The sequence below is a fragment of the Pavona decussata genome, unplaced genomic scaffold (genome assembly GCF_977016875.1).
Source record: "Pavona decussata unplaced genomic scaffold, jaPavDecu1.1 SCAFFOLD_602, whole genome shotgun sequence".
Taxonomy (NCBI): Eukaryota; Metazoa; Cnidaria; class Anthozoa; order Scleractinia; family Agariciidae; genus Pavona; species Pavona decussata.
This window is the reverse complement of record NW_028145860.1, coordinates 4,575,921-4,603,322: the sequence shown is the minus strand read 5'-3', so window position 1 is coordinate 4,603,322 and position 27,402 is coordinate 4,575,921. Positions and strand designations below refer to the sequence as shown.

Here is a 27,402-nt window from a genome sequence, read left to right as displayed (position 1 = left end):
CGGCTGCCGCCATGTTTGTTCTTTTTGTCCCTAGTACTAGGATCTTCTGAGCGAAAGTAGTTAACATGGTGCAAGGATCTTCTTAGCGCTAGGATCTTCCTATCTCTCAGCTAGGAAGATCCTAGCACTAGGGCCAAGTACAACTTTTTTCAGGTAAACTGAATAGAGGAAACATATGGCGCTAGGATGATCCACCTTCTTGGATCTTCCTAGTTCTAGGATCTTCCTCCCTCCATGTACACACTAAGTACCTTCATACAAACATATACTTTATTTATTCTCGAATTTACAGAGTAGCATGACTGCTAATTTCTTCGAGCTACCAAGTAATACAAAATGAATCAAATACAGTTATTTAAGATTTATGCAATATTATTATTAGACAAATTAGCCGGCGGAAGGAGTTGAAATCAGTGGTAGTGCGGTAGAGATTAGGACTGAAGTGCGTTCCAGGATTTGGCTGCCAATAACTAAAAGAATTAAGACCATTGGTAGTAGTAAATACTTTAGGTAGGGTAAAAATATCAGTTCCTCTTTACGAATTAGAACTGATTAAACAAGTATTTAGCAGAAAAACGATTTAGAGAAACATTTCAACTAGAAAATTAACGATAGTAAAATCGACGACTTCATATCGTCAAATTTTGTCAAATGAGTAAAAATGGAAATAACGGAAAGGCATTTTTACTCATTTGACAATGACGGTATGAAGTCGTCGAAACATCATGCTGTTTTACTATCGTTAATTTACTTGTTGAAATTTAGCAGAAAGAGCCATATTTTGCGTGCGCATGTGAGCGGGTTGTTCGAAAGCCGATTAACGCTAATCTACGATTAAAAGTTAATCAAGGTTTTCATCTCGCTCTTTAAAAGTGATTTCAAAGTCTAATTTCAAGCTAAAGGTAAAGAAAAGTCCAAGTCAAAACTGAGGGCAAGAATTCTTTTGGAAGAATCTTTATCGATTAGTTATTAAACTCGAATCAAAGTTCACGTTAATCCAGGATTAGCTTAATCGGGCTTCGAACAACTGGGCCCACAGGTTTGTAGTTCCCGTCTTTCGAGTAAGTTACTGTAGTCAGAGTTCAGTTCATGAGTTAGCTCGGACCGTACAGTAGGCTTCTGGGCATACGCTTGGTATACCATTCAGGTAATACACATAGTATGAACCGCAGTTTATTACCTTAATATACCGAGTTAAACCGCAGCATGAATCTCCCGTTCTAAAACAGACTTTCTTTGTAACTTTCCCTTCGTCTACTGTAGGGTGACCGTTCTTCAGCCAGCCAGGTCTAGAAGTACCACAGGTTTTATGGTCTACGCAATAAGTAGGCATTTTTCCTCCTCCTTTTTCCTGAAAACGAAACCAGCTGGGTACAAGTTTGTCGTCGCATAAATAACCAAAGCCGTTCGTGGCTCTTCTCTTCTCATTTGTCAAATTCTTGTAATGTACACAGCCTAACACAAAAAACAGTCAATTTTAGTAAGTAGTGGCTTAAGTAAGAATAAAAAGAGCCGTCCCTCCTACTCCTCTTCCGTTTTTCTTTTATTCCAAAGCCAATTAAAATACAGAATTAAACGTTAACTCTAAGTAAGTTATGAGAACCAAGGTTTTGTTTCTCTTCGTTAAACCATTTTTACCTCCATTTATGGCTCATTACTTTGACTCCTTTCGGGGATTAAGCTTTTTGTTTGTAACAATAATAATAATAATAATAATAATAATAATATCCTTTATTTACCCTCGGCAGTGTTTATAGCACAAGTGCTAGTGGGGCCGAGCATTAAACCTCGTAAAGAAATAATGTAAATTGAAAATAACATGGTTAAAAATCCTAAAGCAAATAATCTAAAAAAAGAGCAAGGCTGATTTCACGGTCCCTGACCGTGAAATCAGCCTAGCTCTTTTTTTAGATTATTTGCTTTACAATTTTTTCGCTGATTAGATCCTTCACTACAGGATCCGGTATTTTTATTTTGTCACGGTGGTCCTTGCAAACACAGTTTATCACTGGTTTTTATTAAAAATCCTAGCTGGCAGGAGGCAGACCAGCTGGCTATTTACAAGCGCGTCCGAGGAGTTGAGCTCGGGGCTACCGAGAAACAACTCCAGCTAGCGGTCAGAGCGGGACTTGAACTCTGGACCTCCGGATTTCAAGTCCGGCGCCCTAGCCACTCGACCACGCTGCCACGTTGTTAACGTTTTTGTGAGTTTTTTGTCCCATGTTCGAGATGTAGAGAACGTATTTCTTCTGCCATGAATCAGTGAGATAAAACTTCACTATCTCCTCTCTTTATCAGTTATAGACTTGACTGACTTGCCTTCTAGCTGGCAGTTCTCTCCGTCTCCAACGTAACCTGGCATACAAGTACAGTTGTATGAGCCTACAGTATTCGTACAATTAGCATGGCTATGACAGCTATGGAGTCCTGTTCCGCACTCGTTAATATCTGAAGAAAATGAGAAAAAACTGTCCCTTAAGCGGCCTTCACACGACAAATTTTTAACCAACTCACGTTGGCGTGTGTGAACGACACAACAACATGTTGGCCGACTGTTGGCGACAAATAAAACTTGTCTCTATTCTCGCCAACTTTTTTTCGTGTTGGCCAACTCGCATTTGACGTGTGAACGATAAACATACATGTGTTGCTGAATTTTAACCAATCAAAATTCGTCCACTTATCACGTGATTTGCCCGACACTCACAAAATCCGCAAAACTTTTTTGAACGCGGCTTCATTCTCTGCGCGAAGCTCTTGCACGAGCGTATTGTACACGCCAAGGGAAGGATTTCTTGCTATGTATGGTTTTACCCAGACCTTTTTGTTTCTCCATCGCTTTTTGTTGTTTCTTCAACGAAAAACATGATAAAAGCAAGCCTGAAGCGGCAACTCTCCGTGTGTGCATGCCATTGCACCGCGGACGCCATGTTGCGAGTTGGCGTATGTTGCGATTTGACGTGTGTTTGACGTGTGAACGCAAGAGTTGGCCAACTTTTTGGAGTTGGCCAACACATGTTGGCCAACAAAAATTTGTCGTGTGAAGGCAGCTTTACGTTTACTTGAGCTGGAGCCTCGTCTCCAGTCCCTCGCTTTCTCTTGGAAAAACGAGCGGGCGCGAGGAAAGATGGGTCGGGTTTGAAAAGACGCCATTCGTTCGCAAGCTCCCTTTGTTCCTAGTCCACATTTCCCACTTGATTGTAGAAGAGAAGCGCCTGTGAGGGCGACAACTTGGGTACTGTCTCGATTGACTAACGCATTGATGAAATGAAAAGATAAATAAGATATAAAAAATGGTAGTAGCAGGAGCTAATGGGCTCCTGGCAGTAGTGAGTTATTCTCATGCAGCCAAATAAGTAGCTGAATTATCGGAATGCTCCTACACTTAACCGCGGTTCAACGTAGAAAGTGATAAAAGGTCGTTAAAGATAAGGGTTTTACTTAAGAGCTCAACTCTGAGCTGCTGCTTTTTCTGGCATTCCTCTTCATCACTCACATGTCCGCGCACGTCTGACATGTGTGGATCAATTTTTGAACACGTTTAATTGCAATACTATGGTTATAGCTGTGTATCTGTTACCAGTTACACACCTTCGCAACTTTCTCCATCTCCAGAAAATCCTGGTTTACAAAAGCATTGGAAGGACCCTTGTAAATTAACGCACATAGCATTGCTGTGGCAGTTATGAAGGTCTTTCTCGCATTCGTCAATATCTACGGCGATGAAAAGATGTTAGTGAACGAGAGTGAGGGTTTTTTTTGTTACTTTTCTCAGTATAAAGAGAACAAATAAGTTCAGTAATAGTATAGGTTTAATTTATGAATTATAATGGTTCTGTATTTGCCCAGAGAATAGTATTTATTGACATCACGGTTTCGTTTAGTTTTTGGATTTTATCATTTAAAATTTGAAGACTTTTTTGATTTCGCCACAACTCGGTCTACAAGGGCAAATCATCAATACAAGCTCTATGTCAAACCAGCACGACTCAATTGTTATAAACATTCTTTTTTCGTTAGAACTGTCAAACTATGGAATGAACTACCTGGTGATATAGTGGAAGCTGATAGCTTTCAGCATTTTAAATCTAAGCTCAAAATGTATTTAAATATTTGACTCTAAAGATCTCGATTTATGTATACTTATTTTTGTTTTTCTTTTATTTGAGGGAGTTTTCGCATAGGGCTAACCTCCAAACCTCCTTTTCTAGAAGTACTTTTCTTCTTAGTTTTATTTGTATATATAGTCTGCTACTGGAATAAATAAAGTATGTATGTATGAGCTGTCTTTACTAAGACCTAAGTCCGAGTGCAAACACATACTTTTATCCCATGCTACCTTCTCAGAAATTCTTTCAAGTGTCCAAACACTCAAGGAGAGAGATCCCATTATTAAAACCTAAAACGTATACAGTTTATTCACTACACTTGTGCACATTTTTGGAAAGAACTAACCAGAAAAATCGGCTTCAAGTAGTCCATTTTAGGAATCCGTTTCCATTCAGAACCCGCCTCTTTCCAGCATGTCGGACCAGTTTAACGAAATAACGAAACGGGTGAAGGACCACCGTTCACTTCTTATGGGGGAGGGGGGGTGGTGGCATTTGAGAGGGGAGAGAATACAAAAACAATAGGGGAAGAGGTGGCAAAAAAAATAGAACGAGTTCAATGGGTCGTTGGTTCTTGAAAAATTAACTGAAATGGGATGGGAGGGTGTAATTCCGAGGGGGAGTGATAGGGAAAATTCCACCCCCCCCCCCCATACGCCTTTACTCCCCCATAAGACTCCCCTATAAATAATAGTCCTTAGCTGTGTTGTTTAGTACATTTGTGGAAGCGTATTTATTACAACATCATTTCACCTTGGTTACAGTGAATTCCAGTCCATCCCGTTGAATTGCACACACATTTGTAACCCACGCGATCATTCACACATGTCGCATTATTTGCACAGTCATTTTTGATGCAAAAGTCGGTGACTAAAAAAAATTAAGGCATAGGTTAAACTTGTCATCTTTAGTCAGCAATCTAAATGTTAATAATAACTTTTCAAGACAACCTACTTGCTGCTCCAAATTGGAAGATACAGTCAACGAGAATGGAGGTCCCGGATCTTAGAGGATCCAGCCAGAAGTTACCGCTGACCGCTTGTTCTCCTTCACTCGCCTTGATCTCTGCACACGAATCAGCAGGCAACTCGGAAATGGAACCTAGGGGCACTGGGAACGAAACATCATAATATTCCACTGGAAAAATGAGGCCAACAGATTCCGAGCATGTTAAATAAACATGCCACTAAATAATTACAGTTTTCAAATCTGATTGGTTCCCTGTTCAAGGTATATGACGCAATATATCGTTTTCCAGAAAACAAGGAAACAATCTTTACTTTTTCTCGCTTTTTATTTGCCGTCAGCTTCATTAAAAACCGCACATCAGAGCTTAGTGGATTGATTCTGGTGCCTCAAAATTGAAACATTTCTAATATGAAAAATTTATTTGTACTGGAAATTTTTAAGGATAGGGTCTTCGTTTGTTTACTATGTTAAGTAAATATTCCATCACATTTATTCCATTGGCATGTGCCAATCCTGGCAGTACACAGGAAGTTTGTCCAATGAACCTTGTTTAATGGCCTTAGCTCCCACGAGTCTCCTGTAGCTCAGTGGTAGAGCATCCGAACTAGTAATCGGAAGGTCATAGGTGCGGCGACTTCTGATAGGAGCACTCAGGATTTTTTTCCGAGTATGCCTGTGTCACTTTCTGAACAATACATCACTCTCAAAAGGCATTTATTATACCTTTATGACAAGAGGCCATACGCATATTGTATTACTTAGTCTTGGTCAGTTGCTCGCGGTTTTCCCATCCTTCAAAATCAGACCCTACTCAAACAACCTAAATAGCTAATTTATCAATAGAAACCAAACATGTAACTTGGAACAATCCTGGTTTTTATATGAGGGTTGTTGTACTCCTATAGGGAAATGGTACTGATACCTCTTTTGGGATCCTTCGTGACGTAATATCTGTCGCTGTTCTTGACAAAATCATCTGGCTTGGCCTCTCTTGTTCTGTTATTCATCTCGCATATGTGTTCGACGGTGACGTAATTATAGCTTTGACATCTGACGTCAGAGTTGCACGCGTGTCTACATTCGAAAGAGCCTGGGCGCGCTTTGAATTCCTTGTAGGTGTGTCCTTTGAGCATCATCTGATCAACAGAATAACTGTTGATACCGCATTGCTGAGCGGCTAGACTGTGAATCATCTGGAACAGAAAGGAATGAGCCAGTATCTCCTGCCAGGCCATTTGCCTCACATCAGCTCACTTGCGTTGCCTAAATAGGAGATAGACGTGTTTTTTTTTTATGAAAACTGGATGAACGATCAAAGGCACTTTCGTGGCAGCTATGAAGCTATTGGCTAAAATTTCGATTTATCCTGAGTCTAAAATAAGTTAAACTGAAAAAAAAAATAATGAAAACAGTGAAATATGGGATTTGTATCACTTGAAAGCCACTAAAATTTGATGTAGTGAGGTAGTTGCTGCACAATAGGGTTTGCGTGAATGTCCTGTTTTTCTACAAATACTTGGAGGATTTTCTGACCTTCCAGTGTTTTAATCATAGGCCGGGCCATACGACAGCTCAACCACACAGAAGCGGGTACAATCCCTTTTAAACACAATAAGTCGTTGACAAAGTAGTCTCAGAGGGAAGAAAACTCTGATTGACCAATCCTGATGTTGCCTACATTATTTCAATCCGTCGTTTTTTGTTTTTTTTTTTCTTTTATTCGAGTGCGCGTAAGACCATGGAATTAAGCTAGGTACACAAACTTGACGTAATCCGTTGAGCTCTTATGATATACTTGCACAAACCTATCTTGATTTACGCTAATTTAGTTTAAACAACTCAACCAAAGATTTTAACTACACTTCTGTAAACCATGCGTGTCGGAACACATTCCGATAACATTTGCCTGGGCAAATAGCTGAAACAGGCATCATCAGGTCTTAAGTCGATACGCTGGGCTGGGGTACACCATCATAATTGGTAGTGTTCAGGAACTTTATAAATTAAGGAGAAAGTTTTAAACTTGCCTGTTTATTCTTTTTCTGAAGTTTGAAGAACAAACCGGCCGTAATCGGATGAGTCTATCTATTGAATCGTAACTACAACTTGAAGAAGGATGCACTGAGTGATTAATTTAATATTCTGTGTACTAAAATTACAATGACAATAGATGATTACCTTTAAATTTTTCATTTCAGTATGTTCATCAGTGGAGAATAAAGAGACACTCTCTAATGTCCTCCAAAAAAAAAACTAAATTACAAGTAACCAGTGATTAATTTTGTTTTTTGGATAAAATTGCAATGACAATGAATGCTTACCTTTAAATTTTTCATTTCTGTACTTGTGTTCATAAGTGAAGAATACAGCGACATGCTTTCTAATTACCCTCTTAAAAAAACTAAATACAAAGTAATCAGTCCGTCAAATTACAACAGCGATGGACAACTGAAAAATTCATGAATTGGCAACTTTTGGCAGGAATGTAGCTGTGCCAGAAAGCGTCCAGTTGTGTTTTGAACTTTCCATACATTTCCCTGTATTTTTTCCTGCGAACTATTTTTAGTAGCTGTTCACGGCTGGTTCGCTATACAGACAAATGTATGGAAAGTTCAAAACACGACTGGACACTTTCTGGCACAGCTACATCCCTCCAATTTTTTTTCTTAAAATCCTTTTCCTAGTGCCAAAAGTTTCCATGCAATTCATGAATTTTTCAGAAGCAAAGAAAAGCAATGTTTAATGTTTAATGAAAATTATTTAACATCGGATTACCATACAAACACTGTTATTTCAAGCTGTTTGCCTATTCGTCAAAATGGCATCGAAAACCGTGATAAGGCCTATTAGGGAAAAACCGCCGGCACCTATCACGCGCAGTAGCGCGCGTATGCTAAGTCATAACGGTTTTTAGTTTTTGTCCGTTACAGAAGCAGCGAGCACTGTACACGATTCACGAATTATCAGAATCAGGTTTAAAAATAAGTCAAAACAAAAGCAAACTGTAATTGATGTTACATTACTTATTCAAAGACTAAATTGCTTAAGATCTCGAAGTTAACTCAAACTTCAATAAAAAATTGTCATCATTGTGGAGCAAATACCTTAACGCCAGTTAAGCCTTTAAAGGCAGCTGCAACACTTCGCTAGCTTGTAGTTGGCACGAAACACCTGTGTCAATATTATTATCTTTATTCATCTCCACATAATACATTAGAAAAAATAGTATATCGTAAATATAACGGAGAAAGGGTAACAAGCAGTTTAACTAATACTTAGCTTTCAACATACAAGGATGGTAAATTATCCCTTTTTGTAGGGAGAGAATACATTATACGTTATAAAACATAAACACACATACATAGACATTACAAAACATAGACATTATAAAACATAAACACACATACATAGACATTACAAAACATAGACATTATAAAGCATAAACACACAAACATAGACACAGGAAAAAAAACCATTAACAAGGGTGATAAGAGCAAAATAATTATACTAAGTCAACCTTAATATTGAGACTGTACAAATGTTTCAAAATCCTGCTCTTCGCCTTTTTGCCCTTTGCTCTCGAACTCATAACTTAAGCACATTTAACGTAGCAAATTAAAAGTAAAGAAGAAGGAAAGTAACAAACATAAGCTTAATATTAGTGATGTTTCTCCCAAGCTCGAGATTTCGTGGCCATCTTGCTTGACCGCCAAACTATGCTTAGCCTTGACTCTTTCATACCCAAGTTGTTTTTTAACTGTCTTGTCAATATTAAGAAAACCTTTTAAAATATTTCCCTGTTCAACCTAATTCTCATTCATTATCATCATTTTTACGAATTATTTTAAGTTTCTTTTCAACTGATCAGGAACCAGTGAGGCTCGTTACTTGTAATTTATTCGTTGATTACGTACTGTACTCGTTTAAAAAGCGATAAGTTCTTTTACAATAGCTGTCAAAATTTCCGCGCACTGATTGGCTTGTAGCTATTGTCTATAAAAGTACAGACAATAAAACTGACGTCAGATGTAACGCGCGTGCTTTCTCAACGAAAAAATAGCCAATTCCGCTCGTACTTTTTCTATGTTATTGTAAAAAACAAATCGACGGCAGTTTTCTATGGTCTATACTCTTATAGACCATAAAATGACGCCATAAAATGTCCAAAACTTGGCAGTGAAACCACTCGCCTACGGCTCGTGGTTCCACTTGAGTTTTGAACATTTCTTGACGTCATTTTATGGTCTATATTATAGACCATAGAAAACTGCCGTCGATTTGTTAATTAGTTATTGGTTTAATACACTTCTGAATCGAGCTCAGTTATGCAATCTCAGAAGCACCTTAGCAAGTTTTAGACGATAAAATCACAACAACACCTCCTCTATTAAACACGATCCGATTGAAAGCATAAAAATACTCAGTGTGAGGTCGTGTGAACTATAAGGTTAAAACTACAAGATAAAAATTTAAGGTGGCTCCATACGATTTTCACTTATAATATGGCGCGCGCTGTGTTACACATCGAAAGCCAGTTTTCTCCAGTTTTCTTTCTCCCAATTCATTGAAATCACTCAAAATGTAATTATCAAGAACAAAACTGTGTCCTCGAACCCTCGCAGGTAAAATAATTTCTTTGAGTCTGGAGTTAAAACTACTCTAACTAACACAGGCGTTTGTCAGAGTGTATTAGGGTTTGATTTTAATTTTTTTCAATTTCCTTCGGTGAAATCTTCTAAAACTCTCACAGCGGATAAATCCTGACCAGGAAAACCTTTTAAGAGCAAACAAGACAGGGGTTACAAAGGCAAATTCTTTGCTTTTTGCAAATTTGTGGTTTTTGCCACGGCGTAAACACTTGTCTTATAAATATTTGTAAAAATTGAGCCCCAACTAGAGCAAATTATTTGAAATCTCTGTGCCAGTTTTTAGGAAATTTCCGACCGAAGGAAACGCGAGAAAATCCAGATGGAAGTTTACATTTTCACAGACCATAATTACGTCTTAGAATAGGAATTCGCCAAGATCGCTATTTTGGCATGCGTGAACTTTACAGCAATGGAACTGTTTTCGTGAGCGAATTGGATAAAATTTGCAACCTCGGTTGTCTTTGAAGATACAAACAACGATACCTCGGTTTATAAAACTATGACAGAGACAGTTTTCTTTGAAATCCTTTTGTTTTTCTACCCCAGCTGAGCTGTACTTGTTCGCTGTTTTGCTTGAGCTTGCGTCAGCTAGCGCGCGCACGTTACTAAAGCTGGCATCATCAAATCATCAAGTGCGCGCGCGAGTTTAAAACCCTATGGAGCCACCTTAAAATGCCATTTGAATGGTACACAAATAGCGATATTTAGGAGAAAGATAAAAAAACAGTGAAAAAATTGAAACCTGATAACATTTGCACTGCTTTTGCTCGGCGGAGCGTTGGTTTTGGCCTTTGTTGCTGTGTCTGTCCAGCGATGCTGCTTTCAGCGAGAAATCGGCTCGTTGCCAAGTCCTTATCAGTATCAGAAACTCGAGGCAGAAGCTGCAGTAGAGGCATTCAAAGCAAACATGGAGAAACTCGCGCAGGGACAAGGAAAAAGGCGAGCAGACATGTACTTTGCGGCCATGAACAAGAAAAACCCCTCCGACATTCTCAAGAACACTTATCAAAATCTCATCGCGGTGAATAAATTTGACGAGGCGTTTCCGTCTTTGGAAGATTACGAGCAAATTCAAGCGCAGGCGGCCGTGACAGCGTTTAAGGAAAAAGTTCAACAAGAAGGCAAACAAAAAGTCGAGTTGACATTTGTTGACACAACCTGGCGCGAATACGAAGAGGCAGACGCGTTTTTGTTGGTTAGTGACGCACATGAGGCGATGGCGGAGCGATATCCACGATCAACTGGCGACAGAACACAGCCATACGTACAGGAAAAGACAACAGGAGGGAATGGAAGACAAGACAGCGGAAGTTCACGAACAAGAGTAGCTGACATTGAAATGCTCTAAAACGAGCTGAAGAAATACAGAAATGTTTAGCTTTTTTACGCCAAGAGGAGAACCCATAAATCGTGCTATGCGGTTTTGACTTTTGATTCTGTTGATTTTTTGTTTTTAAATATAATGTTAAGTGCATGGATGAAATCCTAAAAGCCGACCATTTTCAAAGGAGAACTGTTGAGTACTAGTTCAAATTAGTTATTTTATTTGTCTTAAAAGTAAAGATTGCACAATCACTTGACAGCTATTTTAAACGGTGTGATGTGTGCATAAGTCTTGGAAATATTCCGGAGTCCTGCTGTTAGACGCAAAAGTTGTCAGAACAAATGTAAATTTCTTTACAGTACGGCCAAAAACGTTAAATTTGTAGACGTTTGGACAGTTTCACCAGCACCTTGTGCGATAAACAAGGGTTTATTATGGTGGTGGTGGTGGTGATGATGATAATAATAATCTTTTATTAGGAAGCTTCCATCACGTAACGTGGTTTTCAGAAAGGTCCTATAAAGATTTTGTATATTTAAAAATATGCAAAAGGTTAAAAAATACAATATGTAAGACAAAATTACAAATTGATAAAAACAGCAATTCAAACTAGAAGCTGAAACTACAAAGATATCATCAATGAGGTTAAAAACTTTAAATTGATAAAAAGTGATCAAAGCAAAGAAGCTAAAACTACAAAAATTCTTACCGATAGGGTTAATTAAAAAATCTGGCAAACACATTTATCTTAAAAGTAGCAATATTCGGTGCATTTCTGGTCTCTCTCTAATTCATTCCAGTCTTTTAGAGAGTGATGGCAAACTCTGCTTTCCCCAATTTCTGGTAACACGGGGTAGTCTGAGCATGTCTTTGTTCCTTGTATTGGAATGATGATGATGATGATGATGATGATGGTGATGGTGATGATGATTATTATTATTATGATTATAGAATGTAGCTCATTTATCGAACTTATAAAAAGTAAGCAATATTGAATGTATACATTGAGACAGGAAGAAACTATTAAGCTGCATTGAAATGATTATCCGGTGAAAAACAAAAAGGAAGAAATAGCACTGAATTTCATGCAGAAAGTTTTTCCATAAATATTACTGGAGAAATACATCTCCCTTCTCTAAATGAGTAAAGAAACAGTCAGACAAGGCTTGTGCAATCGCTTTTAATTCTTTGTGTAAAAGCAAGTAGTGTTACTAAATAATATTAGCTACTTTGAAGATAAAACGTTCTGGCAAAGCTATGTTTATGATGTGCCGTGATTTCTTGGGGTATCTTATTTACAGTGCGGATTATAAGCAAAGTAATGTAACATGAATATTTGATTCATACTAAAAGCGATACTTTATGGCTGTTAAAACAGAACAAAGCGAAAATATAAAGACAGCCGAAAATATTAATACATTAACACATTAAGGCCAAAAAAAATAAAATCCTTCTAGAAAAGCTAGCTACATGTAGCTTAAGGCGCGAACGGGAATCGCAGTGCCATGATTTAAGGACCACCCCGTCAGATGAACCAGGGCCCCAGAAGGGATTAGTAACCAGGACTCCGAAAGGGATGAGTAACTAGGGTCCGAGAAGGGATTAGTCACCTGGGCCGGGATTGGGACCTCTGACGCATCCCTCCAAGGAACCACAGTCGGGTTTTGTTTTTTGTCCAGGTTTACGTAGAGAATCGCTTGGACTTCAGGCCCATCCCCCTCACCCCACCCCACTCCTTAAGCATCCATGCATTAACCTAACATGAACAGGCGACGTATCAGAGAATATCCTTTGAACAATCCGGAACAGAACGATTTACGAAGTGCGTGCTACTTGTATGTGAGTACATTTCTTACTACATTTAGACTGAAGATGAAATCCTTTTGTTTTCTTCTGTAAGAATTACTCATTTAGGGTCGTGTAAGTAAAGCTTATTGTTATGTTATGTTACGTTACGTTACGTTACGTTACGTTATGTTATGTTATGTTATGTTATGTTATGTTATGTTATGTTATGTTATGTTATGTTATGTTATGTTATGTTATGTTATGTTATGTTATGTTATGTTATGTTATGTTACGTTAGGTTAGGTTAGGTTAGGTTAGGTTAATTTAGTTCTACCGGCGAAGAATCTCATACTGCTATCAAACTCTTATGCAAACACGTTATAAAGTTTTCCTCAGCTACAACTTATTTACTTCTTTTTACGTTGTGTATATTTAATGGACTGGTCCAACAGAAAGCAGGCAGCAATTGCTAATTTTAAAAGCAGACCACTCGTACATCAGTCGAAAAGAACTGGACTAAGGGGCTGTTTACATGGAGGGAGGAAGATCCGAGAAGGCGGAAAAACCTTTTCGTTTGCTTAACATGCAGAAATTTCGGCCGAAGTGGTTACCAAGTGGAGAAGGAAAAGAAGAATAACTGTCGGCCTTGAGCAGCTGAACGCCCGGCTGCCGCCATGTTTGTTCTTTTTGTCCCTAGTACTAGGATCTTCTGAGCGAAAGTAGTTTACATGGTGCTAGGATCTTCCTAGTGTTAGGATCTTCATATCTCTCAGCTAGGAAGATCCTAGCGCTAGGGCCAAGTACAACTTTTTTCAGGTAAACTGAATAGAGAAAACATATGGCGCTAGGATGATCCACCTTCTTGGATCTTCCTAGTTCTAAGATCTTCCTCCATGTACACACTAAGTACCTTCATACAAATATATACTTTATTTATTCTCGAATTTACAGTGTAGCATGACTGCTAATTTCTTCGAGCTACCAAGTAATACAAAATGAATAAAATACAGTTATTTAAGATTTATGCAATATTATTATTACTAGACAAATTAGCCGGCGGAAGGAGTTGAAATCAGTGGTAGTGTGGTAGAGATTAGGACTGAAGTGCGTTCCAGGATTTGGCTGCCAAATAACTAAAAGAATTAAGACCATTGGTAGTAGTAAATACTTTAGGTAGGGTGAAAATATCAGTTCCTCTTAACGAATTAGTACTGATTAAACAAGTATGTAGCAGAAAAACGATTTAGAGAAACATTTCCACTAGAAAATTAACGATAGTAAAACAGCATGACGTTTCGACGACTTCATATCATCATTGTCAAATGAGTAAAAATGGAAATAACGGAAAGGCATATTTACTCATTTTTACTCATTTGACAATGACGATATGAAGTCGTCGAAACGTCATGCTGTTTTACTATCGTTAATTTTCTTGTTGAAATTTAGCAGAAAAAGCCATATTTTGCGTGCGCCTGTGAGCGGGTTGTTCGAAAGCCGATTAACGCTAATCTACGATTAAAAGTTAATCGAGGTTTTCATCTCGCTCTTTTAAAGTCATTTCAAAGCCTAATTTCAAGCTAAAGGTAAAGAAAAGTCTAAGTCAAAACTGAGGGCAAAAATTCTTTTGGAAGAATCTTTATTGATTAGTTATTAAACTCGAATCAAAGTTCACATTAATCCAGTATTAGCTTAATCGGGCTTCGAACAACTGGGCCCACAGGTTTGTAGTTCCTGTCTTTCGAGTAAGTTACTGTAGTCAGATTTTAATTCATGAGTTAGGCTTGGACCGTGCAGTATGCTTCTGGACATACGCTTGGTATGCCATTCAGGTAATACACATAGTATGAGCCACAGTTTATTACCTTAATATACCGAGTTAAACCGCAGCATGAATCTCCCGTTCTAAAACAGACTTTCTTTGTAACTTTGCCTTCGTCTACTGTAGGGTGACCGTTCTTCAGCCAGCCTGGTCTTGAAGTACCACAGGTTTTATGGTCTACGCAATAAGTAGGCATTTTTCCACCTCCTTTTTCCTGAAAACGAAACCAGCTGGGTACAAGTTTGTCGTCGCATAAATAACCAAAGCCGTTCGTGGCTCTTCTCTTCTCATTTGTCAAATTCTTGTAATGTACACAGCCTAACACAAAAAACAGTCAATTTTAGTAAGTAGTGGCTTAAGTAAGAATAAAAAGAGCTGTTCCTCCTCCTCCTCTTCCGTTTTTCTTTTATTCCAAAGCCAATTAAAATACAGAATTAAACGTTAACTCTAAGTAAGTTATGAGAAGCAACGTTTTGTTTCTCTTGGTTAAACCATTTTTACCTCCATTATGGCTCATTACTTTGATTCCTTTCGGGGATTAAGCTTTTTTTTTTGTAATAATAATAATAATAATAATAATAATAATAATAATAATAATAATAATAATAATAATAATATCCTTTATTGACCCTCGGCAGTGTTTATAGCACAAGTGCTAGTGGGGCCGAGCATTAAACCTCGTAAAGAAATAATGTAAATTAAAAATAACACGGTTAAAAAATCCTAGCTGGCAGGAGGCAGACCAGCTGGCTATTTACAAGCGCGTCCGAGGAGTTGAGCTCGGGGCTACCGAGAAACAACTCCAGCTAGCGGTCAGAGCGGGACTTGAACTCTGGACCTCCGGATTTCAAGTCCGGCGCCCTAGCCACTCGACCACGCTGCCACGTTGTTTACGTTTTTGTGAGTTTTTTGTCCCATGTTCGAGATGCAGAGAACATATTTCTTCTGCCATGAATCAGTGAGATAAAACTTCACTATCTCCTCTCTTTATCAGTTATAGACTTGACTGACTTGCCTTCTAGCTGGCAGTTCTCTCCGTCTCCAACGTAACCTGGCATACAAGCACAGTTGTATGAGCCTACAGTATTCGTACAATTAGCATTGCTATGACAGCAGTGGAGTCCTGTTCCGCACTCGTTAATATCTGAAGAAAATGAGAAAAAAACTGTCCCTTAAGCGGCCTTCACACGACAAATTTTTGTTGGCCAACTTGAGTTGGCCAACTCACGTTGGCGTGTGTGAACGACACAACAACATGTTGGCCGACTGTTGGCGACAAATAAAACTTGTCTCTATTCTCGCCGACTTTTTTTCGTGTTGGCCAACTCGCATTTGACGTGTGAACGATAAACATACATGTGTTGCTGAATTTTAACCAATCAAAATTCGATTACTTATCACGTGATTTGCCCGACACTCACAAAATCCGCCAAACGTTTTTGAACGCGGCTTCATTCTCCGCGCGAAGCTCTTGCACGAGCGTATTGTACACGCCAAGAGAAGGATTTATTGCTATGTATGGTTTTACCCAGACCTTTCTGTTTCTCCATCGCTTTTTGTTGTTTCTTTAACGAAAAACATGATAAAAGCAAGCCTGAAGCGGCAACTCTCCGTGTGTGCCATTGCACCGCGGACGCCATGTTGCGAGTTGGCGTATGTTGCAATTTGACGTGTGAACGCAAGAGTTGGCCAACAAAAATTTGTCGTGTGAAGGCCGCTTTACATCTGACGGCCGGTTTACTTGAGCTGGAGCCTCGTCTCCAGTCCCTCGCTTTCTCTTGAAAAAACGAGCGGGCGCGAGGAAAGATGGGTCGGGTTTGAAAAGACGCCATTCGTTCGCAAGCTCCCTTTGTCCCTAGCCCACATTTTCCAATTGATTGTAGAAGAGAAGTGCCTGTGAGGGCGACAACTTGGGTATTGTCTCGATTGACTAACGCATTGATGAAATGAAAAGATAAATCAGATATAAAAAATGGTAGTAGCAGGAGCTCATGGGCTCCTGGTAGTAGTGAGTTATTCTCATGCAGCCAAATAAGTAGCTGAATTAACGGAATGCTCCTACACTTAACCGCAGTTCAACGTAGAAAGTGATAAAAGGTCGTTAAAGATAAGGGTTTTACTTAAGAGCTCAACTCTGAGCTGCTGCTTTTTCTGGCATTCCTCTTCATCACTCACATGTCCGCGCACGTCTGACATGTGTGGATCAATTTTTGAACACGTTTAATTGCAATACTATGGTTATAGCTGTGTATCTGTTACCAGTTACACACCTTCGCAACTTTCTCCATCTCCAGAAAATCCTGGTTTACAAAAGCATTGGAAGGACCCTTGTAAATTAACGCACATAGCATTGCTGTGGCAGTTATGAAGGTCTTTCTCGCATTCGTCAATATCTACGGCGATGAAAAGATGTTAGTGAACGAGAGTGAGGGTTTTTTTTGTTACTTTTCTCAGTATAAAGAGAACAAATAAGTTCAGTAATAGTATAGGTTTAATTTATGAATTATAATGGTTCTGTATTTGCCCAGAGAATAGTATTTATTGACATCACGGTTTCGTTTAGTTTTTGGATTTTATCATTTAAAATTTGAAGACTTTTTTGATTTCGCCACAACTCGGTCTACAAGGGCAAATCATCAATACAAGCTCTATGTCAAACCAGCACGACTCAATTGTTATAAACATTCTTTTTTCGTTAGAACTGTCAAACTATGGAATGAACTACCTGGTGATATAGTGGAAGCTGATAGCTTTCAGCATTTTAAATCTAAGCTCAAAATGTATTTAAATATTTGACTCTAAAGATCTCGATTTATGTATACTTATTTTTGTTTTTCTTTTATTTGAGGGAGTTTTCGCATAGGGCTAACCTCCAAACCTCCTTTTCTAGAAGTACTTTTCTTCTTAGTTTTATTTGTATATATAGTCTGCTACTGGAATAAATAAAGTATGTATGTATGAGCTGTCTTTACTAAGACCTAAGTCCGAGTGCAAACACATACTTTTATCCCATGCTACCTTCTCAGAAATTCTTTCAAGTGTCCAAACACTCAAGGAGTATTCAGTTTATTCACTACACTTGTGTACAATTTTGGAAAGAACTAACCAGAAAAATCGGCTTTAAGTAGTCCATTTTAGGAATCCGTTTCCATTCAGAACCCGCCTCTTTCCAGCATGTCGGTCCAGTTTAACGAAATAACAAAACGGGTAAAGGACCACTGTTTACTTCTTATGGGGGGGGGGGGGGGGTGGGCTGGTGGCATTTGAGAGGGGAGAGAATACAAAAACAATAGGGGAGGAGGTGGCAAAAAAAATAGAACGAGTTCAATGGGTCGTTGGTTCTCGAAAAATTAACTGAAATGGGATGGGAGGGTGTAATTCCGAGGGGGAGTGATAGGGAAAATTCCACCCCCCCCCCCCACCCCATACGCCTTTACTCCCCCATAAGACTCCCCTATAAATAATAGTCCTTAGCTGTGTTGTTTAGTACATTTGTGGAAGCGTATTTATTACAACATCATTTCACCTTGGTTACAGTGAATTCCAGTCCATCCCGTTGAATTGCATACACATTTGTAACCCACGCGATCATTCACACATGTTGCATTATTTGCACAGTCATGTTTGATGCAAAAGTCGGTGACTAAAAAAAAATTAAAGCATAGGTTAAACTTGTCATCTTTAGTCAGCAATCTAAATGTTAATAATAACTTTTCAAGACAACCTACTTGCTGCTCCAAATTGGAAGATACAGTCAACGAGAATGGAGGTCCCGGATCTTAGAGGATCCAGCCAGTAGTTACCGCTGACCGCTTGTTCTCCTTCACTCGCCTTGATCTCTTCACACGAATCAGCAGGCAGCTCGGAAATGGAACCTAGGGGCACTGGGAACGAAACATCATAATATTCCACTGGAAAAATGAAGCCAACAGATTCCAAGCATGTTAAATAAACATGCCACTAAATAATTACAGTTTTCAAATCTGATTGGTTCCCTGTTCAAGGTATGTGACGCAATATATCGTTACAACCTTATTTGGAAAGTCTGCGTTTTCCAGAAAACAAGGAAACAATTTATACTTTTTCTCGCTTTTTATTTGCCGTCAGCTTCATTAAAAACCGCACATCAGAGAGCTTAGTGGATTGATTCTGGTGCCTCAAAATTGTACTGGAAATTTTTAAGGATAGGGTCTTCGTTTGTTTACTATGTTAAGTAAATATTCCATCACATTTATTCCATTCGCATGTGCCACACATGACATTCCAATCCTGGCAGTACACAGGAAGTTTGTCCCATGAACCTTGTTTAATGGCCTTAGCTCCCACGAGTCTCCTGTAGCTCAGTGGTAGAGCATCCGAACTAGTAATCGGAAGGTCTTAGGTGCGGCGACTTCTGACAGGAGCACTCAGGATTTTTTTCCGAGTATGCCTGTGTCACTTTCTGAATAATACATCATTCTCAAAAGGCATATATTATGCCTTTTTAACACAGAAACAAAGTTTAGGGGCCATACGCATATTGTATTAGTTAGTCTTGGTCAGTTGCTCGCGGTTTTCCCATCCTTCAAAATCAGACCCTACTCAAACAGCCTAAATAGCTAATTTATCAGTAGAAACCAAACATGTAACTTGGAACAATCCTGGTTTTTATATGAAGGTTGTTGTACTCCTATAGGGAAATGGTACTGATACCTCTTTTGGGAACCTTCGTGACGTAATATCTGTCGCTGTTCTTGACAAAATCATCTGGCCTGGCCTCTCTTGTTCTGTTATTCATCTCGCATATGTGTTCGACCATGACGTAATTGTAGCTTTGACATCTGACGTCAGAGTTGCACGCGTGTCTACATTCGAGAGAGCCTGGGCGCGCTTTGAATTCCTTGTAGGTGTGTCCTTTGAGCATCATCTGATCAACAGAATAACTGTTGATACCACATTGCTGAGCGGCTAGACTGTGAATCATCTGGAACAGAAAGAACAGAGCCAGTATCTCCTGCCCGGCCATTTGCCTCACATCAGCTCACTTGCGTTGCCTAAATAGGAGATAGACGTGTTTATTTTTATGAAAACTGGATGAACGATCAAAGGCACTTTCGTGGCAGCTATGAAGCTATTGGCTAAAATTTCGATTAATCCTGAGTCTAAAATAAGTTAAACTGAAAAAAAATAATGAAAACATTGAAATATGGGATTTGTATCACTTGTAAGCCATTAAAATTTGATGTAGTGAGGTAGTTGCTGCACAATAGGGTTTGCGTGAATGTCTTGTTTTTCCAGAAAATACTTGGAGGATTTTCTGACCTTCCAGTGTTTTAATCATAGGCCGCCATAAGACAGCTCAACCACACAGAAGCGGGTACAATCCCTTTTAAACACAATAAGTCGTTGACAAAGTAGTCTCAGAGGGAAGAAAACTCTGATTGACCAATCCTGATGTTGCCTACATTATTTCAATCCGTCGGTTTTTTTTCTTTTATTCGAGTGCGCGTAAGACCATGGAATTAAGCTAGGTACACAAACTTGACGTAATCCGTTGAGCTCTTATGATATACTTGCACAACCTATCTTGATTTACGCTAATTTAGTTTAAACAACTCAACCAAAGATTTTAACTACACTACTGTAAACCGTGCGGGTGAGAACACATTCTGATTACATTTGCCTGAGCAAACAGCTGAAAAAAGCATCATCAGGTTTTAAGTCGATACGCTGGGCTGGGGTACACCATCATAATTGGTAGTGTTCAGGCAGTTTATAAATTAAGGAGAAAGTTTTAAACTTGCCTGTTTAAGAACTCCATTCTTTTTCTAAAGTTTGAAGAACAAGCCGGCCGTAATCGGAAGAGTCTATCTATTGAATCGTAACTACAACTTGAAGAAGGTTGCACTGAGTGATTAATTTTGTATTCTGTGTACTAAAATTACAATGACAATAGATGATTACCTTTAAATTTTTCATTTCAGTATGTTCATCAGTGGAGAATAAAGAGACACTCTCTAATGCCCTCCAAAAAAAAAACTAAATTACAAGTAATCAGTTATTAATTTTGTTTTTTGGGTAAAATTGAAATGACAATGAATGCTTACCTTTAAATTTCTCATTTCTGTACTTGTGTTCATAAGTGAAGAATACAGCGACATGCTTTCGAATTACCCTCTTAAAAAAACTAAATACTAAGTAATCAGTCCGTCAAATTACAACAGCGATGGACAACTGAAAAATTCATGAATTGGCAACTTTTGGCAGGAATGTAGCTGTGCCAGAAAGCGTCCAGTTGTGTTTTGAACTTTCCATACATTTCCCTGTATTTTTTCCTGCGAACTATTTTTAGTAGCTGTTCACGGCTGGTTCGCTATACAGACAAATGTATGGAAAGTTCAAAACACGACTGGACACTTTCTGGCACAGCTACATCCCTCCAATTTTTTTTCTTAAAATCCTTTTCCTAGTGCCAAAAGTTTCCATGCAATTCATGAATTTTTCAGAAGCAAAGAAAAGCAATGTTTAATGTTTAATGAAAATTATTTAACATCGGATTACCATACAAACACTGTTATTTCAAGCTGTTTGCCTATTCGTCAAAATGGCATCGAAAACCGTGATAAGGCCTATTAGGGAAAAACCGCCGGCGCCTATCACGCGCAGTAGCGCGCGTATGCTAAGTCATAACGGTTTTTAGTTTTTGTCCGTTACAGAAGCAGCGAGCACTGCACACGATTCACGAATTATCAGAATCAGGTTTAAAAATAAGTCAAAACAAAAGCAAACTGTAATTGGTGTTACATTACTTATTCAAAGACTAAATTGCTACACATCTCGAAGTTAACTCAAACTTCAATAAACAATTGTCATCATTGTGGAGCAATTACCTTAACGCCAGTTAAGCCTTTAAAGGCAGCTGCAACACTTCGCTAGCTTTTAGTTGGCACGAAACACCTGTGTCAATATTATTATCTTTATTCATCTCCACATAATACATTAGAAAAAATAGTATATCGTAAATATAACGGAGAAAGGGTAACAAACAGTTTCACTAATACTTAGCTTTCAACATACAAGGATGCGGGTAAATTATCGCTTTTTGTATGTGGAGTGTACATTATACGTTATAAAACATAAACACACATACATAGACATTACAAAACATAGACATTATAAAACATAAACACGCATACATAGACATTACAAAACATTAACATTATAAAACATAAACACACATACATAGACAAAGGCAAAAAACTATTAACGAGGGTGATAAGAGCAAAATAATTATACTAAGTCAACCTTAATATTGAGACTGTACAAATGTTTCAAAATCCTGCTCTTCGCCTTTTTTGCCCTTTGCTCTAGAACTCATAACTTAAGCACATTTAACGTAGCAAATTAAAAGTAAAGAAGAAGGAAAGTAACAAACATAAGCTTAATATTAGTGATGTTTCTCCCAAGCTCGAGATTTCGTGGCCATCTTGCTTGACCGCCAAACTATGCTTAGCCTTGACTCTTTCATACCCAAGTTGTTTTTTAACTGTCTTGTCAATATTAAGAAAACCTTTTAAAATATTTTCCTGTTCAACCTAATTCTCATTCATTATCATCATTTTTACGAATTATTTTAAGTTTCTTTTCAACTGATCAGGAACCAGTGAGGCTCGTTACTTGTAATTTATTCGTTGATTACGTACTGTACTCGTTTAAAAAGCGATAAGTTCTTTTACAATAGCTGTCAAAATTTCCGCGCACTGATTGGCTTGTAGCTATTGTCTATAAAAGTACAGACAATAAAACTGACGTCAGATGTAACGCGCGTGCTTTCTCAACGAAAAAATAGCCAATTCCGCTCGTACTTTTTCCATGTTATTGTAAAAAACAAATCGACGGCAGTTTTCTATGGTCTATACTCTTATAGACCATAAAATGACGCCATAAAATGTCCAAAACTTGGCAGTGAAACCACTCGCCTGCGGCTCGTGGTCCCACCTGAGTTTTAAACATTTTTTGACGTCATTTTATGGTACATATTATATTGCACTGCTTGTTGGATATGAGATGATTATAGCCAACTCGGCGCTACGCGCCTCGTTGGCTATCTATCATCTCATATCCAACGCGCGCGAGTGGAATAATTGTTAAATAGACGGCACCGGTGTAGCCAATCAGATTGCGCGTTACGCGATAGTCGGTCACTGAGGTATGCTAAAAGAGTATACACCATAGAAAACTGCCGTCGATTTGTTAATTAGTTCTTGGTTTAATACACTTCTGAATCGAGCTCAGTTATGCAATCTCAGAAGCACCTTACCAAGTTTTAGACGATAAAATCACAACAACACCTCCTCTAATTAAACACGATCCGATAGAAAGCATAAAAATACTCAGTGTGGGGTCGTGTAAACTATAAGGTATAAACTACAAGACAAAAATTTAAGGTGGCTCCATACGATTTTCACTTAATTATAATATATGACGCGCGCTGTGTTTCACATCGAAAGCCAGTTTTCTCCAGATTTCTTTCTCTCAATTCATTGAAATCACTCAAAATGTAATTATCAAGAACAAAACTGTGTCCTCGAACCCTCGCTGGTAAAATAATTTCTTTGAGTCAGGAGTTAAAACTACTCTAACACAGGCGTTTGTCAGAGTGTATTAGGGTTTGATTTTAATTTTTTTCAATTTCCTTCGGTGAAATCTTCTAAAACTCTCACAGCGGATAAATCCTGACCAGGAAAACCTTTTAAGAGCAAACAAGACAGGGGTTACAAAGGCAAATTCTTTGCTTTTTGCAAATTTGTGGTTTTTGCCACTGCGTAAAAACTTGTCTTATAAATATTTGTAAAAATTGAGCCCTAACTAGAGCAAATTATTTGAAATCTCTGTGCCAGTTTTAAGAAAATTTCACCGAAGGAAACGCGAGAAATTCCACAAGGAAGTTTACATTTTCACAGACCATAATGACGTCTTAGAATAGGAATTTGCCAAGATCGCTATTTTGGCATGCGTGAACTTTACAGCAATGGACCTGTTTTCGTGAGCGAATTGGATAAAATTTGCAACCTCGGTTGTCCTTGAGGACACAAACAATGATACCTCGGTTTATAAAACTATGACAGAGACAGTTTTCTTTGAAATGCTTTTGGTTTTCTACCCCAGGACTGTAATTTGAGCTGTACTTGTTCGCTGTTTTTTGTTTGAGCTTGCGTCAGCTAGCGGGCGCACGTTATACTAACGCTCGCATCATCAAATCATCAGGTGCGCGCGCGAGCTTAAAACCCTATGGAGCCACCTTAAAATGCCATTTGAATGGTACACTAATAGCGATATTTAGGAGAAAGAGAAAAAAACAGTGGAAAAAATAAAACCTGATAACATTTGCACTGCTTTTGCTCGGCGGGGCGTTGATTTTGGCCTTTGTTGCTGTGTCTGTCCAGCGATGCTGCTTTCAGCGAGAAATCGGCTCGTTGCCAAGTCCTTATCAGTATCAGAAACTCGAGGCAGAAGCTGCAGTTAAGGCATTCAAAGCAAACATAGAGAAACTCGCGCAGGGACAAGGAAAAAGGAGAGCAGACATGTACTTTGCGACCATGAACAAGAAAAACCCCTCCGACATTCTCAAGAACACCTATCAAAATCTCATCGCGGTGAATAAATTTGACGAGGCGTTTCCGTCTTTGGAAGATTACGAGCTAATTCAAGCGCAGGCGGCCGTGACAGCGTTTAAGGAAAAAGTTCAACAAGAAGGCAAGCAAAAAGTCGAGCTGACATTTGTCGACACAACCTGGCGCGAATACGAAGAGGCAGACGCGTTTCAGTTGGTTAGTGACGCACATGAGGCGATGGCGGAGCGATATCCACGATCAACTGGGGACAGAACACAGCCATATGTACAGGAAAAAACAACAGAAGGGAATGGAAGACAAGACAGCGGAATTTCACGAACAAGAGTAGCTGACATTGAAATGCTCTAAAACGAGCTGAAGAAATACAAAAATGTTCAGCTTTATGACTCCCAGAGGAGAACCCATAAATCGTGTTATGCTGTTTTGACCTTTGATTCTGTTGATTTTTTTAAACATAATTTTAAGTGCAAGGAAGAAATCCAAAAAGCCGACCATTTTCAAAGAAGTGTTGAGCAGTAGTTCAAATTAGTTATTTTGTTCTTCTTAAAAGTAAAGATTGCCCAATCACTTGACAGCTATTTTAAATGGTGTGATGTGTGCTTAAGGCTTCGAATTATTCCCGAGTTCTGCTATTAGACGCAAAAGTTGGAACAAAAGTAAATTACTTTACAGCACGGCCAAAAACATTAAATTTGTAGACGTTTGGACAGTTTCACCAGCACCTTGTGCGATAAATAAGATGATGATGATGATGATGATGATTATTATTATTCTTATTATTATTATTATTATTATTATTATTATTATTATTATTATTATTATTATTATTATTATTATTATTATTATTATGATAATGATGATTATTATTATAGAATGTGGCTCATTTATTGAACTTATGAAAAGTAAGCAATATTAAATGTATACATTGAGACAGGAAGAAACTATTAGGCTACATTGAAATGAAGAATACCGGGTGAAAAACCAGAAGGAAGAGATAGCACTGAATTTTAGAGAGGTTATTTTCCATAAATATTTCTGGAGAAGATACCTTTCCCTTCTCTAAATAAGTAAAGAAACAGTCAGACAAAGGCTTGTGCAATCGCTTTTAATTCTTTGTGTAAAAGCAAGTGGTGCTACTAAATAATATAAGCTACTTTAAGGATATGATATACCGTGATTACTTGGAGTGTCTTATTTACAGTGCGGATTATAAGCAAAGTAATGTAATATGAAAATTTGATTCATACTAAAAGCAATACTTTATGGCTGTTAAAACAGAACAAAGCGAAAATAAAGACAACCAAAAGTATTGATATAACACAAGTTTGCATAAGGCCAAAAGAAATAAAAGGCGCGAACGGGAATCCCAGTGCCATTCTTTAAGGACCATCCCGTCAGATGAACCAAGGCCCAGAAGGGATAAGTAACCAGGACCCAGTTGTTCAAACCCGATTAAGCTAATCCTGGGTTAACGTGAACCTTGATTCAAGTTTAATGACTAATCAATAAAGATTCTACCAAAAGATTTTATCCCTTGGTTTTGACTTAGACTTTTCTTTACTATTAGCTTAAAATAAGCTCTTGAAAACATTTAAAATAAGCGAGATGAAAACGTCTGTTAATTTTTAATCAGGGATTAGCGTTAATCGGCTTTCGAACGGTAACTAGGGTCCAAGAAGGGATTACTCACCTGGGCCGGGATCGGGACCTCTGGCGCATCCCTCCAAGGAACCACAGTCGGCTTTTTGATTTTTTTCGTTTTTGTTTTTTGTTTGTCCAGGTTTACGTAAAGAATCGCTTGGACTTCAGGCTTGCAGCTAAAGTTCCGGGCTCTAGGCATCGCCCCCACCCCACCCCAGGTGAAAACAAAATTAACCTAAAAGGCGACGTGTCAGAGAATATCCTGCGAACAATCCGGAACAGAACGATTTGAAGTGCGTGCTACTTGTACGCAAGTACATTTCTTATTACATTTAGACTGAAGATGAAAATCCTTTTGTTTTCTTCTGTAAGAATTACTCAGCTCTTACGGATGAATTCAAGAGGAATTTCATAATAAAAGAGAGACTCACTAAATATTAAACAATTATCAACTCAGAAATCCTTAAACTTCTTATCAACCTCATTACTCCCTGCCTTGACTTGCGTGAAAAGTCATTATCAATTTCTGCAAATGTAATTTGGGAAATTTAAAAGTTGTTCGCCTTTAGCAATACTGTATGTTTTTAGGGTCGTGTAAATAAAGCTTATTATGTTATGTTACGTTACGTTACGTTACGTTACATTACGTTACGTTACGTTACGTTATGTTATGTTATGTTATGTTATGTTATGTTATGTTATGTTATGTTATGTTATGTTATGTTATGTTATGTTATGTTATGTTATGTTATGCTATGTTAGGTTAGGTTAATTTAGTTCTACCGGCGATTAATCTCATACTGCCATTAAACTCCTATGCAAACACGTTATAAAGTTTTCCTCAGCTACAACTTATTTATTTCTTTTTACGTTGCTGGTCCAACAGAAGGCAGGCAGCAATTGCTAATTTTAAAAACAGACCACTCGTACATCAGTGGAAAAGAATTGGACTAAGGGGCTGTTTCGTGGAGGGAGGAAGACCGAGAAGGCGGAAAAACGTTTCGTTTGCTTTACATGCAGAAATTTCGGCCGAAGTGGTTACCAAGTGGAGAAGGAAAACAAGAATAACTGTCGGTCTTATGCAGCTGAACGCCCGGCTGCCGCCATGTTTGTTCTTTTTGTCCCTAGTACTAGGATCTTCTGAGCGAAAGTAGTTTACATGGTGCTAGGATCTTCCTAGTGTTAGGATCTTCCTATCTCTCAGCTAGGAAGATCCTAGGGCCAAGTACAACTTTTTTCAGGTAAACTGAATAGAGAAAACATGGCGCTAGGATGATCCACCTTCTAGGATCTTCCTAGTGCTAGGATCTTCCTCCCTCCATGTAAACTAAGTACCTTCATACATACATATACTTTATTTATTCTCGAATTGACAGAGTAGCATGACTGCTAATTTCTTGAAAAAAAAATGAAAATGAATAAAATATAATTATTTAAGATTTATGCAATATTATTATTAGATAAATTAGCCGGCGGAAGGAGTTGAAAT

General features: G+C 38.3%; 4 protein-coding genes and 1 long non-coding RNA gene across 6 annotated transcripts in view; 2 read left to right on the top strand and 3 right to left on the bottom strand.

The window, feature by feature from the left end:
* LOC146449527 (uncharacterized) overlaps positions 1 to 27,402 on the bottom strand; it is a 178,005-nt gene that overhangs the window by 99,609 nt on the left and 50,994 nt on the right. The gene's annotated exons all lie outside the window — the stretch shown is intronic.
* Positions 1,088 to 6,334, bottom strand: LOC146449536 (uncharacterized). The gene is made up of 6 exons (XM_085101898.1): positions 6,001 to 6,334; positions 5,064 to 5,219; positions 4,863 to 4,979; positions 3,592 to 3,714; positions 2,320 to 2,448; positions 1,088 to 1,455 (listed from the first exon to the last, which is right to left on the bottom strand). The coding sequence occupies exons 1-6, from the start codon at positions 6,311 to 6,313 to the stop codon at positions 1,088 to 1,090; spliced, it is 1,206 nt and encodes a 401-aa protein (XP_084958024.1). The 5' UTR covers positions 6,314 to 6,334.
* On the top strand, positions 10,479 to 12,750 carry LOC146449535 (uncharacterized; the record flags this gene model as incomplete). The annotated part of the gene is made up of 1 exon (XM_085101897.1): positions 10,479 to 12,750. A coding segment is annotated over one exon (597 nt), but the record flags the coding sequence as incomplete, so codon positions are not given.
* On the bottom strand, positions 14,286 to 19,685 carry LOC146449534 (uncharacterized). Its single transcript, XM_085101896.1, has 6 exons — positions 19,351 to 19,685; positions 18,387 to 18,542; positions 18,185 to 18,301; positions 16,929 to 17,051; positions 15,674 to 15,802; positions 14,286 to 14,976 (listed from the first exon to the last, which is right to left on the bottom strand). The coding sequence occupies exons 1-6, from the start codon at positions 19,661 to 19,663 to the stop codon at positions 14,615 to 14,617; spliced, it is 1,200 nt and encodes a 399-aa protein (XP_084958022.1). The 5' UTR covers positions 19,664 to 19,685; the 3' UTR covers positions 14,286 to 14,614.
* Positions 24,024 to 25,061, top strand: LOC146449533 (uncharacterized; the record flags this gene model as incomplete). The annotated part of the gene is made up of 1 exon (XM_085101894.1): positions 24,024 to 25,061. A coding segment is annotated over one exon (597 nt), but the record flags the coding sequence as incomplete, so codon positions are not given.

Excerpts from the sequence above, each read along its gene's own strand:
- LOC146449536 (XM_085101898.1), bottom strand. The coding sequence starts at position 6,313 with ATGGCCTGGCAGGAGATACTGGCTCATTCCTTTCTGTTCCAGATGATT. Across the intron at positions 4,980-5,063 it reads CTTCCAATTTGGAGCAGCAA|TCACCGACTTTTGCATCAAA; the intron begins GTAGGTTGTCTT and ends AATTTTTTTTAG. Across the intron at positions 2,449-3,591 it reads AGATGGAGAAAGTTGCGAAG|ATATTAACGAGTGCGGAACA; the intron begins GTGTGTAACTGG and ends CATTTTCTTCAG.
- LOC146449534 (XM_085101896.1), bottom strand. The coding sequence starts at position 19,663 with ATGGCCGGGCAGGAGATACTGGCTCTGTTCTTTCTGTTCCAGATGATT. Across the intron at positions 18,543-19,350 it reads CACGAAGGTTCCCAAAAGAG|TGCCCCTAGGTTCCATTTCC; the intron begins GTATCAGTACCA and ends TTTCGTTCCCAG. Across the intron at positions 15,803-16,928 it reads AGATGGAGAAAGTTGCGAAG|ATATTAACGAGTGCGGAACA; the intron begins GTGTGTAACTGG and ends CATTTTCTTCAG.